We start from the raw sequence: 13226 nt of genomic DNA, 5'->3' as shown, positions 1-13226 counted from the left end.
TACGCTCGACCACGCTGCGAGGTCAAGTGGGTCTGTCGGGGCCCAGGGCGCCGGCCCCGGCGACCCCCTAACGCCGCCCCGAGCTGCTGTTAAGCGGGCTCCGACTGCCACGACGCCGCGCGTCAAAAAGAAGGTGCCTTGGAAGGGGAAGAGTGTCCTGATCCTCCTGCCAAGGGACGAGGAACGTGGCGCTCCGGGCGGAAGCCCCATGCCTCTGACCGAGTCCGACGTTGCTGGCATGCTTCGAAGTTGGCAGCAACTAGGCTACAGCATCGACGGGTTCGACTTGTACGAGCCAGCTGCTAATGTGGGCCCTGGGGAGGAGTCGCAGAGCAGGCGCGCTTGGCCGGACCCTGATGATATGATTCGGGAACGGAACCAGGGCGGTTGGAAGGTTCTCCTGCCCGATTTGGATGGTGAGTACTTGGTTTGTTTGAGGTTTCGACGCGGTCGAGCCAGTGACTGACGAACTGGATCCGTAGCGTGGAAGAGATATGTCAATGAGCTCAATGAGGCGAAGCTCCGCGCCTTGGGAGTGTCGTTTGGCGACGAGGAGCCGCCTCCGCCATCGATTTCCCCAGCATCTGCAACGAGCAGACAAGCATCGCTGACGCAGTACCCTCCGCTCCCCTTTTCTCCGCCAGTCCCAACCTCTTCGGCTTCGAGTAACCAGGCCATCGCCGGGTTCCCGTTTACTCCTCCGTTCGTAACGACGGCTACCCAGAGCCCTGGTGTCCCGGCGGGCACCTCTTCGGGACCGTTTGGCGTCAAGTTCAACCCTCGCGCGTCCATCTCGATTCCGTCGCCCCACGCGTGGTCTCCGCAACTGATGCTGCAACAAGGTCATCGTGTTGGCTCACCTTCGCTTGCTAATCTCAGCGCGGTCATGTCGCCAGCATCGCCTTTCTCGCCGGATGGGCTGCCGGGAGCAGTTGGCCATCAGCGTCACCAGTCTCTCCAATTTCCCGCGCTGGCTCACCAGTTCCAGCCGCCGGTCAGGGCATCGCCTCGCTTGCAAGAACTGCGCGAGGTTGATGAAGAGAATATGGTCGAGGGTCCTCAAGAGACGGCCCGCGAGCCCGGCTTCGTCCGCCATAATGCCAGCGATAGCCTGCAGAAAGAAATCGACGAGGCTGAGTATCACTTGGAAGAACAAATGCGGTCGCAGCTGGACAACGATGAGGACTACAGCCCGCACAATGACAACGGCAAGACGGACACGCGTCCGATGACCTCCGGTCTCGGTCACCCGGCCGACCCATTGGTTCAGTTGGCCCCGCAGCCTCCTCGTTTTGCAGGTGACGCGGACGGCATTGTCCTGCATCATCCTAGGCCCCATAGCCGGGGGCATTCGCTGTCCCAGAAATATTTCACCGAGGACGATGCGTCGAACCAAGGCGCCTTCAGGCCCACGCTGCAGCAGATCAGCGCCCAGGAGGCGGAGGATGATGAGATCGAGACGAACCCGAGCAACTTGGGCACGCCTGTGCAGGCTCTGGATTTCTCCAAGCTCATGCACCAACGTGGCTACTCTACCGCCAGCAACCCCTGGATCGACAACGACCCTGGCAAGTCTGCCGATACCGCTCATCAAGCCAGTGCCAGCCACGGCAGCAAGTCCTCTTTCTCGAAATTCAACGTGGAGGCCCCCGAGTTCAAGTTCAACCCGACAAGCACCTTCAATCCCGGCACATTCGCCTTCACGAGCAACACATTCCAGCCTATGACGTTCAGTATGGGCTTTAATCCGACCGAGTCGAGCCAGCCCAGCCTGCCAACGTCCGCCTCGTCCAAGATCAATGTCAATGCTCCTGTCTTTTCCCCTGGTCAGAGCGAGTTCAGCTTCTCGACCTCGGGCCCCAAGTTCCGCCCCGATGCGCCTGCCTTCACCCCGCACTCGCTGTCCACTTCGGTCACAAGCCCCATATTTTCGGGGGCTGAGAGTGGCAGCAACCGGGCCAGCTCCATCTTCGGCAATATCGACCTGAGCAGCACGGATATTGTCAAGCCCGCCAAAAGATCCAAGGCGATTCCGATTGTCCGGCCCGAGAGCCGCGAATCGCCCGCTGCCAACAGTGCGCGGGATGATGCCGACCGCCGTCCCCGGGATGTTGTTGATGAGTCGCGTGCCAAGAGGGCTCGCGCCAGTGCGGATGATGATGGTGCTGTGCCGCTGTTTGCGGAGCCGACCAAGGAAGACACGCCTGTGCCGGCGCCCCGGTTGGAGAAAACGTCTCTCCAAGAGGATGCGATGCCCGTGGAGGAGAAGTCGTTCGACGAATCAAACCTGGGAATCGGAGATACAACCATGTCATCCACGATCGTGTCCGAAACGACGGATACGAAGGCCACTGCCAGCCCGTCTGAACCTTCCCCGGGTCATGCTCCACTGAATTGGGCCCCATTCGAGTTCAAGAGTGTCGTTGACATGCAAGCCTTCGACGAGGCGAGACCGTTCGGCACCGAGGTTTTCAAGCCTGCCCATAAGAAATCGCTCTCTGCAACTGCCAAGGCCTTTGTTCCAGGTGCCGCATGGGCTGGCGCCTCTGACAATAATGCCGAGGTTTCCACCGATGAGATTACTGAGCAGCAAGCGGTTCCGTTCGAAACTGTTGCGGACGAGATCGTGACACCCCGGGACGACTCCGTGGACGCGGCTGAGCCGCAGTCACAGGTTACGGCAGAAGAAGTCGTGGAATCCATCGAGAAGCCGGTAGAGCAGGACACGCCGGTCGTTTCTCCGGCACCTCCTCGGCTGCCAGCCGGTACAAAGGGGCTCGCCGCTTCTCGATATGCCAGGGCTTCTCCGCCACCGCCGCCGAAACGGACTGGTCTGGCAGCCTCCCGTTTTGCCAACTCACCATCGCCTGTTAGCGACGACAAGGTACCGAGTGCGGAACCGGTTGTCTCACCCCTCGCTGGTGACGGACTGTCCGCCGCTTCAAATGACCAGCATGTGGAAGGCGACCTGCCCCTCGAGCCATCCATGGCTGTCATTGATGAAGTCATGCGCCGTCTGCACGAGAACCCGGATATGGGCGTCAACAGGACTTACAACGATCTGCCGCAATGGCGTGAGCCCAGTCCGGATCGTGGCTCGCCCGAGGCGGCCGCGCCAGATTCTTCGCCACCACGCCTGCCTCCCCCGAGCTACTCCCGCAGCGATGCTCCCAGCCCTAGCCAGGCGGACTACCATCACCCGGCCTCAGCTGGTCTGGAGGACCCCTTCACTGACCCGTCACGCAGTGTTCAATCTGGCGAAGGCGCTATCTATCGTCTTAATGGCAATGAGGACTTGCCTGCCAGTGACTGGGAAGGCGTCTTCAGCGAAGATGAACAAACGAAGCTCGAATCCCGGGTCGCGTTCTTCGATGGTCGCGTCAACGAACTCGTCGGTGGCTTGCTCGCCGCGCGCCTTAGCCCTATTGAGCGGACTCTAGACAGCATCAATCATGCGCTTGCTGGACTGTCTGGGCGGGCGCCATCCAGTCGGCGTGAGAGGCGCAGCATCTCTGCCGAGATCCGTGAGAGTGATGCTGACGATGAGGATGATGAAGACGGTCCTCTGCGCTCCATGAGTCCGCGCCGGGACCGCAGAATTGAGCGCATTCGCGCCGCAGTCCTGGACGCCCTAGCTACGCAACGCCGGAACCAGCCAAAGGAGCCGTCTCCGCCTCCTGCTGCACCCCTGGCTGATAACTCTCTCGTCCTGAAAGCGCTCGAGGATATGAAGGCGCAGCTCGGCCAATCGCTTCAACCTGCGTTCCGCAGCGAGGACCTCAAGAACATTGTGGAGGAGGCTGTCGAGCGCCGCATGCCCCCGCCGCCGCCGGCTGCTGACGACAAGAACGAGCAGTTGAATGAGCTTCAAGCCCGTGTTTCCGAGCTCGAAGAACGGCTCCGCGCGGAGCAGGCGAAGGTGGAGGCCGAGGTATCTGCTAAGCGCGCCGCCGAAACCCGGATGGCAGAGCTTGACCGCGAACTGCAATCGGCTGCTACCAGGATCGAAGTGGAGATGATGAACAAGAGCGCATTGAACCAGCGCATTGCCGACCTCGAGGACCGGGCGCAGCATGCGGAGCGCCAGGCGGAACAGGAGGTCCAAGGGAGGAGAGCGGCCGAAGATCGACTTTCTGAGGTCCAGCGCCTGCTTCGGATATCGTCCGAAGAGGAGACACGGCTTAGGGAGCTTGTCGATCAGAAGGAGCAAAAGATCAAGTCGATCGAGTCTGCGCAGAGCAAGAGCGCCATGCGCCTCACCCTCTTAGAGGCCAGCCAGGCAAATGCGCATCAAGCTCAGAGCGAGACGCAGAATCGCATCAACGCGCTCGAAGCCGACGCACGGGAGGCCCGCAAGCAGGCTCAACACTGGCAGTCCGAAACAGATCGCATCGTCGCCATCATCCAGCGGCGGGACAGAGACCTCGCACAGGCGCTCGATGAAAACAAGGCCCTGCACAAGCTTATTGACACTTTGGGCACCCAGCTGCAGGAGAACGAGCGGATCCGCGACACCTGGCGCTCCAAGTTCGTCTCGATGCAAGAGGAGATGGCGCGGGCGGCGAAGGAGATCACCGAGGAGAATGCGCGCCGCACCAAGAGAGAGCAAACCCTGCTCGCTCGCCAAGAGGTCCTCGAAGCTAGACTGCAGGCCGAGGCGAGAACTCGTGAGCGTATCGAGACGGAGCTCGAGAGGCTGGAGATGGGCGAACGCCAAGGCATGCGGGCCGTCGCTGAGTGTAAGAGACTCGAGGGCGTGCTCGCGGAGATGCGCTCCGAGAATCACAAACTGCACCAGACTGCGCTCCGCTACCAAGCCGAGTTCCAAGAGGCCAGAGAATCCGCTGCGCGCGAAGTTCAGCGCACACGCGACTCGATGCAGGCCGAGGTGGAGAACGCCAACCACCAGGTCAACGTTGTGCGCGAGGAGCTCGAGGACCAAATGTCGAGGCTCAGGGCGCAACTCGACCAGGTCAAGCTGGACGCGGACACGGCCAAGGCCCGCCACGAAATGCTGCTGGAGGAGGCGCAGAACTCAAAGCAGGCTGAGCTTGAGGAGCTTGCTCGGAAGCACCACAACGAGATTGAGGACTTGCAGGCGCGGTACGAGCGCCGGCTCAACAAGACGACCGAGGATGCCCAGAGGGCCGAGCAGAATCTCTTGGAACGCCTCAGCATCTCTGCATCCAAGTCGGAGCATCTGCAAGACAAGGTTGCCCACCTGGAAGAGAAGCTGGAGATTGCCAAGGAGGCTGCGCGGGCAGCTGCCCAGGCCGCGAAGTCCGTTGCCAGCGCGGAAGCCGCAGTTTCCCATCCTAAACCAGCCGCCGCTCGCCAGCTCGAGCCGCCCGAGAAGATCTCGCCGCAAGCCCTGCGCGAGTCCATCATGGTGTTGCAGGAGCAGCTGCAAGAGCGCGAGCAGAGGATTGAGGAGCTGGAGCACAAGTTGTCCAAGACGGACCCTGACGCGGAGACTAAGATTTCCAAGCGCGACGATGAGATCATCTGGCTGCGCGAGCTTCTTGCCGTGAGGCACTCGGATCTCCAAGACATTATCAGTGCGCTTGGCCGGGAAGACTACGACAGGAACGCCGTCAAGGACGCCGCGATCCGCCTAAAGGCGAACCTCCAGATGGAGGAGCAGGAACGCGAGAGGGCCATGAACGGCGGCTCGGCTATCAACCTGCCCAACATCGCGGCTACGATCCGCGATGCCGCAACGCCCCGTGTCGTCCAAGCAGTCGGTCCTCTGGCCGCAGCATGGGGCAACTGGCGCAAGGCACGAGATCTTGGCAGCGTCCTGTCGTCGCCGGCGCCTGCAGCTAATGGGAGGAACTCGACGCCTTCGCGGGTTAGTCCCGCATCCAGCAGCCTCCTCGGCGGGCTGCTGACCCCGCCCACCTCGGGCATGCGCCAGACCCCGCCGTCTCAGGCTAATAAACAGCAACCCACCGCCTTTGCGAGCACGGGCCGCCGGTTCACGGCGCAGGACCTTGCCAACAGGCCCCGGCCGCCGCCGTCGACGACGGCGGCGGGGATCTCCTCGACATCAGCTACGGTGTCGGACGAGGCAACGAAGAGCCAGGCGTCCGCGGGCCAGAAGACGCCTCCTCGCCGGCCCCTCGCGGGGCCCGTCACGCCGCCTATGATGCGTCCCAGCGCTTATGATGATGACGCCCAAGCGGCTGAGGACTTTGATGACGCCGGTTTCTTTGAGGATTAAGCATCTCCGCGGGCGTGCCCTTTGGTTTGGTTCGGTTGGGAAACAGAAAGGAGGAGGATAACGAACGGATTGACTTGAGAACAACGGAACAATCGCCAGACCTGTTACTACCAATGCTTTCTTTTGTCATTTTCCTTTGCATTTCGGCCGTCCGCTGGACGGGGAGGAGATGGATATGATCTGGTGTGTGGCTCGGGCGGAACGAGTGTCAGCAATCGAGGCAAGCAGCTGTCATGGCCAGCCTGATGTTGTCCTGTGTTTGAGATCTGTCTTTTTACTCCCCTCTATGCATTTGCATTTATCTTCATTTCTTTCGTCCCCTCTCTTTTGTTCTTCGTTTGTTGTTCTACAACCAGCAGCACGAGACTGGACGTACATACTAGTACACTAGAATGATACCCCCCATCTATTTTACCCAGGACCTACCTTGTTCTGTTCTTGTCGGGTTGAGCACAGACGAGAGTGGTGCTCGGCCTGGCCTTCTCGATTCTAATATTCTGTTCTGATAAATACTATTACATCAACTTCGTCGTCTCCTTTCTCTCCTTCTGCCTCCCGCGAGAGCGAGGGAGAGATCTCGAATGGAGGAAGCCTTGCTGTTAACCTTCTCCCTTGGTTTTTGCATCATGGAGCTGTGAGACCGTGGGAAGGTTGGCCTGGGTAACTCGGCGGACAGGGCGGCGTCGAGTTATTGTGTGGATAGATATTGCGAGAACTAGCTAGTTACCTTCCCTTGCTTAGACCGAAGGAAGTGTGGATTGAACAGCTTTGGTGGAAGGCAGCGCCGTGGGATTGCGGAGATAGCCTGTGCACCAATTAACTGGTTGCTGAGATTGTCCGTGTGGTGACCGTGGTGGCTGTGCCTCGCTTTCGGTGCTGACCTCCTACCTCGGGTATGTTGGCGGGGGGAAGTTGAGGTTGAGTGGGAGAGCCTTGGTTGGGCCTGCGCTGGTGGTGGTTAAGCAGCGCGGAGGTGGTAGCGGGCCAGGCAGTGGTTTCGTAAGTAGCCAGAGCGCCAGCGCCGTTGGGATAACTTGGGAAGCAGATCTAGTATGTTCTCGGAGGTCGGTGGTATCGTCTCTGTCGAAGGGCAAGTGTTGCGCTGGTCTGGAGAGATCAAGGTCAATGCATTGACTGAACGCTCTATTGTCATGGGGTACAGCGAGTTCTTTGCTCTTCACTTTTTTTTTTTTTTTTTTTTTTTTTTTTTTTTTTTTTTTTTTTTTTTTTTTTTTTTTTTTTTTTTTTTTTTTCTTTTTGTGAAGACGTGCTTCTCACCGGGAAAGGGTGTGTGGCGTTTGACTGGGCATAAAATCTGGTTGAGAGTTTCCGGCTTTTGACAAGTTTGTTTACTTGCGCGGCGGCGATGGGCGAAACTGCGCCGGCGAGACTGGGGACGCCGCCCCAGGCTGCCGACTCAGGTCTTGTATCCGGGAGACCATAACAATTTTGCAAAAGGAAGCAAGCATAGAACTGCTGGGCTCGGCTGCAAAACGGGCTCAAGAGCACACTCAGCCGCGAAACTGGCATCCAAAAGGGGCTGGGAACACAACAGGTGTCTTGTGGAGCAAGAGCCGCGGGCAAGACAATATCATATCGGCACCCGCCAAAGCGCCGTGCGACCTGGTACGGGTTGTAAGCATCATACCCCTTGCCGTTCGGCTCACTCGGCAGATGTCCAGGTCAATCTCTTCTCTTCCCTTTTTCTTTTCTTTTCTTTCTTTTTTCCCCCCTCGGTTGCTTCGCCAAGTTCAGGCTCTTTGATGTTAACGGCAGAAGCACCGAGACGGCAGCTGCATCAGGGAGAACAGAAAGATACAAAGGGCCAAGTCTATCATAGGACAATCGAGAGTGACACCAGGAAGTGGCCTGAGCGGGGCTTGCAACAGCCTGGCTTACAAGCACTTATGCTACCGACGGCGTACTGGTCTTTGACAGAACTCCTTAGCGACCTGCTGTCCTGCGCTTGGCTTGCACCCGGGCCGATTCCCAGATCCAAGCCAGATCTCAGATCCGCCAGCGGATGCAGGACCCGAGCGAACTTAAGGTGGGCTTTTTGGCTGCAGCCTAAAGGTGTCAAATCTGTGGAGAGCTGTCCGGTTTTGGCAGGTGCGAACAGGAAGGTGCTAAGTGGCGCCTTTAACCTGCTTGCTGGGCGGCGGGAATGGCTTCAAATCCCGCCGGTCTGGTAGCGACGCGACGCCATGCACGTGTAGCTGGGCAGACTGCCGTTTCCATGCCGCTGACGGCTCCCCCGAGGCGTTCTTCCAACATCACCGCATCACCGTCATCATCAGGGCACCCGGGTGACGCGAGGCTTTGGCTTGAGGCCTCGGGTTCGTCTCGGAAACTCCCAAACCCCCTGCCCCCCCTTCCTTCTGTCACTCCACAGAAAGTGCGTGCACACGACAAGTGCCGTTGTGGCATGGCCAATTGCAGGCAAAAGGCCCGCTGCTCATCAGTCAGTCTCACTCGCTTGCTGCGCTGCCCGCTTTGGACATCGCCTTGCTTCGCCCCTCCCCCTTTTTACTGCGTAATAGTACAGTTAACATGCCATCGGCGCAACAAAGTTCCCAGTCTCCACGAAATCCGAGGTCCATTCCGGCCGCCGGCCCTGGCTCCGGTCCCCTGTCGAAGCGCTTCTGCAGCTGAGGAAAAAATCTCCCAATTCCCGAACACCTGCAGGTGCATTTTGGGGCACTCGATCCCTTTTCGGGTCGTGAAATCTCGCTATCTCCCAGCCTATCTCATTTTGCGCGCAAAATCGTGTACTGCCCTTGTCGGGGTTGAATCGATGAGAGTTTGTTTTCCATCTTAGCGACGATCCCTCCAATGCTCCCTGCAACACTGTGATGTAGGTTAATCTCGGCACTGTGTGGGGACGATGAGCGATGCATAATTCGCACTTCCAACCCGGGGCCGTGGCCCCTGGATGCCAGCCCGTCCCGCAGCCCGCCGTGCGCTGGCGTCGTGTGGCTTGCTGCACCGAACTCTTTCAAGCATCCTGCCCACAGCTGTTGGGCCGAAGCCCGCGGCAAGTGCCATGCTTCGACACTGACAGCAGGCTTGCAGCCGCTTATCACACCGGCTGTTGCCGATTTAGCGAATGCTTTCCCAAGATGGTTTTCGCTCCTCCGATGTGACTTGTCCTCGCAGTAAATAATGATCCTCCACCAGGGACACCAACATGGAATCAGTTTAGGGTCGCTCTATTTTTGACATCCGCGTTCCCTGATCGTCAAAAGAATGTTGCTACCGAGAATGCGAGCTACGGGGGAAACAGTCCCGCGAACTGACGTGTGCACTACACTACACTACACACGGACTGCTGTGGACACAGTATAGTAAGGAGCAGCGCAGTTAAACTGTCGGGAGATTGGGGACGCCACTCTCTCAGATCTGACCACGGACCTTAGCGGCAGCGAAGACCGTTCACGTCTGTGCACTAGTGTCAACCTTGTTTGGCGCCACGCAGCCCCGATTCCTGCTCGTGTATTCCGTACACTAACTAGGGGAATGACCCCTCGTGTACCCGTAGTGAAGGCAAAAGCGTTGCCAAACTCGAACTGAAAGCAAGTAGATCCCATCAGAGATTGACAGGACAACGACTGCGGCAAACCGGGTCGTCTTGCTCATCGTGTACGTGTAGAACGTGGCTTCAGCCCGTTTCTCGAGCGCTGGCCGGATTCAGAAAAGCTGGCCCTCCTGCACATTCCTTTGTGGAAAGTCGGCGCGGGTCGCACAAGCAGATGCCAGGTGAAACAGGCCAAGCGGCTGAGGAGGTGGGACGGGTCGATCGCACGAGCAAATTGGATTCCAGATTGGGTAACGGCAATCACTGCAAGGTCCGTTGACTTGTTGCTTCAGTCTTAACTCACTCGTGTACTGTGGGAAATGCTTCGAAAAGCCTAGAAGATTGCTGTGGTTGGTCAGCTGTCCGCTTGCACCTCGTCAAAGATTCCCGAATGAAGCATGGACTCGTTTGCTCGCTCTCCTTCGGGCAGATGATGACTACCTAGGTAGTTCTTGCGGCAATGTGGATGACTGCTCCTATCACGCGCAGTTGGTCTACTGCGTAGGTAACTATGTCACTGTGGTAGCGATCCTACGCGCTTGGGTTCAGGTTGTCATCTCATCAACATCCCCGTTCTTATCCGAGTTTGCTCTAGACTGTGGAGGACTTGGGCCCTCTGGCCGGAGTATTGCGTGGGGAAAGACCAAGTCCGTCACAAAGAGCGGCATATTGCGAGGGTTTTTTCTTCTCCCGGAGCGACCTTTCCCGTCAAGCGGTGACAATGCCTTCCACCTTTGGTAGGTTAGGTGCCTACCTCCCATCTGCGAAGCTCGGAAGCTCACTTAACATCCCTCCTTTAGTGTAGTGTATTCCGTAGTACACTAGACGGGACCTCGGAGTTACACAGGACTGCGCAGGAAAGAACATTGCTATGGACCACACAGTACCTTGTACGGTGAAGTCAACACTCCCACCCCCTGCCTATCCAGATCCCGGCTTTCAGCTGAACGCGATGCATGCATGTCTGCGGGGACGATCCAAGAAAGACGGCAACACCGCTTCCCTGGCTGCGGGAGCGCCGGCAGAGGGCCGCTCTTCCAACAATTCTGCCGCCACTGGATGTTGGTGATTCGGTCGCGTTCTGCAATGCACTGTCCTGTAGTACAAACAAGACGCGCTTGACGAGGCGGACATCGGCGCAAGACGTCGATGGCTGAGCCTTCAGGGATGGGGAGTGCGCCATGGCGGATGATGCAGTAGCTAATGTAACGGTACCGTAACTACACTAAATTACCACACTCCGCAGAGTAATCCGCACATACTGTGCAAGGGAATTACACTAAGCGCAAGGAAGGCGCCAGTGCCGCGGACAAGTCAGCCCCACCGGGACGGCAGGCAATTGGCAACAACTTCCCTTACTAGCGTTTCACCAACTATAATCCGCAGATACAAGGTTCAGTGGTGCATTGTGCCTGATCACAGCTCCCAAGATATGGATACAAGCTATAAGGAGAAATCGTGAGAGCAGCGAATGTGACTGAGTAGAGAAACAGTTAATGGTGGAAAGACACCGGCGTTGTCAATAATAACTGACGCTTTTTTACGCAATGTCCCGCGCCAGCGTTGCCATCCCCGGACGGAATGTCATCTGAGCAGCATAGTAACGATGCTTAATGGATAACGAACTAGTGTACGTTAAGCCTAATCGAGCACAACATTTTGGAAGTGTGGGTTCCCAAGCTAGTGGGGATAGGATGATACCGGTGACCAGGGTATGGATGATCCTGGCATGCTCTCCTGGAACTGCACCACAAGCGATGTCCCAGCTGCTGCGCGCTTCAACTCTTCTCTGGGTCTAACTTAGAGGGTATGGCGCGTGACTGTTCAAAATTGAAGCATGTTGATGAGGTGCATCGCTCCTCAGCCAAGCACTGACGCTGTCATCGAGCGAGGCCACGCAAACCTTGGCAGCAGGGCTTGAAATCGAGCTTCGCTGCCAGCCAGTGTCGACAGTGCAAGTGGATCTCGATCCCTGCTGCACATCATGCTTTTTCGACTCGAAGCGTGAGAGCAACTCCAGGCCGCTATGCCCAGATGGATACCGGCCGCGCGGCACTTGGGCAGCCTCTTCCCCCATGCAGCCTGCTTGTTCAACCCCACGCTTCTTGTTGACAGAGCAAACATCCATCCCTTTGCGGCCTGGGCCACGTTTTGAGGCGACTAACATGTGTAGACCTGCCGGGGGAACTGAAAGCAGCCCATGTCACGAGCACGCGGACGTCCGCACCCTGGCCACCTTTCACAGGTAAAGTACATAATCCGTATACTATAACGTCAGTAAGATTGGCACGAGTGGGCTGGAGGCACAGGCAACCTGGGAAGCCGTGCTTCTCTCGGCACACTTCCTGACTTGCCCGGTTAGTTATCCGTCCCTCGGCCCGGGTGGAAGGATTACTCGCCTGCTTGCTTGCTTCCAGGTTCCCGGTTCCGGGTTCCAGAGAGGACCATGTTGATCAAGCTGCTCTCCACAGTGCTCCGTACATCAGGGGAGGCAGTTATTCCGGACCTCTGAGAGAGATGCAGGCCGGGCTAACCACAATCCAGCACTTTGCGAAAGGGCTTTGTCCACTGGGAAGAGACCCCCCTCTGCGGGAGGCCCATCTCAGACAAGCAGGCTATGCCGGATCTGGCGTCCTTGGTGGGCTGGACCGCCTGGCTGGTCATTCTCGTTCTAGCGCCGTATCTAGACGCACCCCTTCCTCTGTTCCCCCGGCGCCGTCCTCCACGACCACACCCCTATCCCCAGTCAGCCATCCACCATGTCCGCATAGTTACTGGGTATGTACATGTTCGCCCACGCCACCGGGAGCCCCTCGCATTGGCAGCTTCTGCAGACCGAAGACGTGAGATGACAGCAGGAAAGTCCTGGGCGTGGGAAGAACGCTTCTCTCTGTCTCCCCCAGTTTGCACCGGAGACTCCGACCTGGAAGCAGTCAAGCGCGGGCAGGCAGCAGTCAGCACCTGCGTGACGGACCGCGAACCAAGCGTTCCGAAAGTGTGCAAGTCCCGGCCGTCCCTTCCTGGGGGGTGTCTTGTGTCTTGAACAGGGACTCGGAGCCTGCTCCGTCGTTCCTGCCTTCTGTGTAAGACGGTTGGGCAGGTAAATTCGTGTGCCTGGCTCCACGAGATAACTCTGGGTCGTGGCTTCCGTTCGACGCAGCAGGCACCGTGTCTCGAGTCAGGTCGCTGCTGGTTCAGGCTACTGCACGCGCACACGCGCGCCGCCGTGCTTGTGGTCCGTCCAATTCTCGGGCGGTCCTCATTCCTCTTCCCCAGAGGTGCCTCTGCTCCTCCCCTGAGCCGCCTGCCCGGCCATCATTTGCAGTCAGCACACGCAGCAGGCGGCTCCTGAGACCCCAATCTCGAAAACGGGAGCAAAAAGAAAGCGTGTGGCTCGTTCATCTCGCAGCCTCCCACCCTGTCTTTCAG

The 13226-nt window shown here is 58.2% G+C and overlaps 1 protein-coding gene across 1 annotated transcript; it reads left to right on the top strand.

Annotated features, from left to right (window-relative positions):
- Positions 1 to 763: 763 nt before the first annotated feature.
- THITE_2169893 (uncharacterized protein) lies at positions 764 to 1438 on the top strand (the record flags this gene model as incomplete). Its single annotated transcript, XM_003651419.1, has 1 exon — positions 764 to 1438. A coding segment is annotated over exon 1 (501 nt), but the record flags the coding sequence as incomplete, so codon positions are not given.
- Between the last annotated feature and the right edge of the window lie 11788 nt (positions 1439 to 13226).

Source organism: Thermothielavioides terrestris, chromosome 2 (assembly GCF_000226115.1).
Source record: "Thermothielavioides terrestris NRRL 8126 chromosome 2, complete sequence".
Lineage (NCBI taxonomy): Eukaryota > Fungi > Ascomycota > Sordariomycetes > Sordariales > Chaetomiaceae > Thermothielavioides > Thermothielavioides terrestris.
This window is presented reverse-complemented; position numbering and strand designations above follow the sequence as displayed.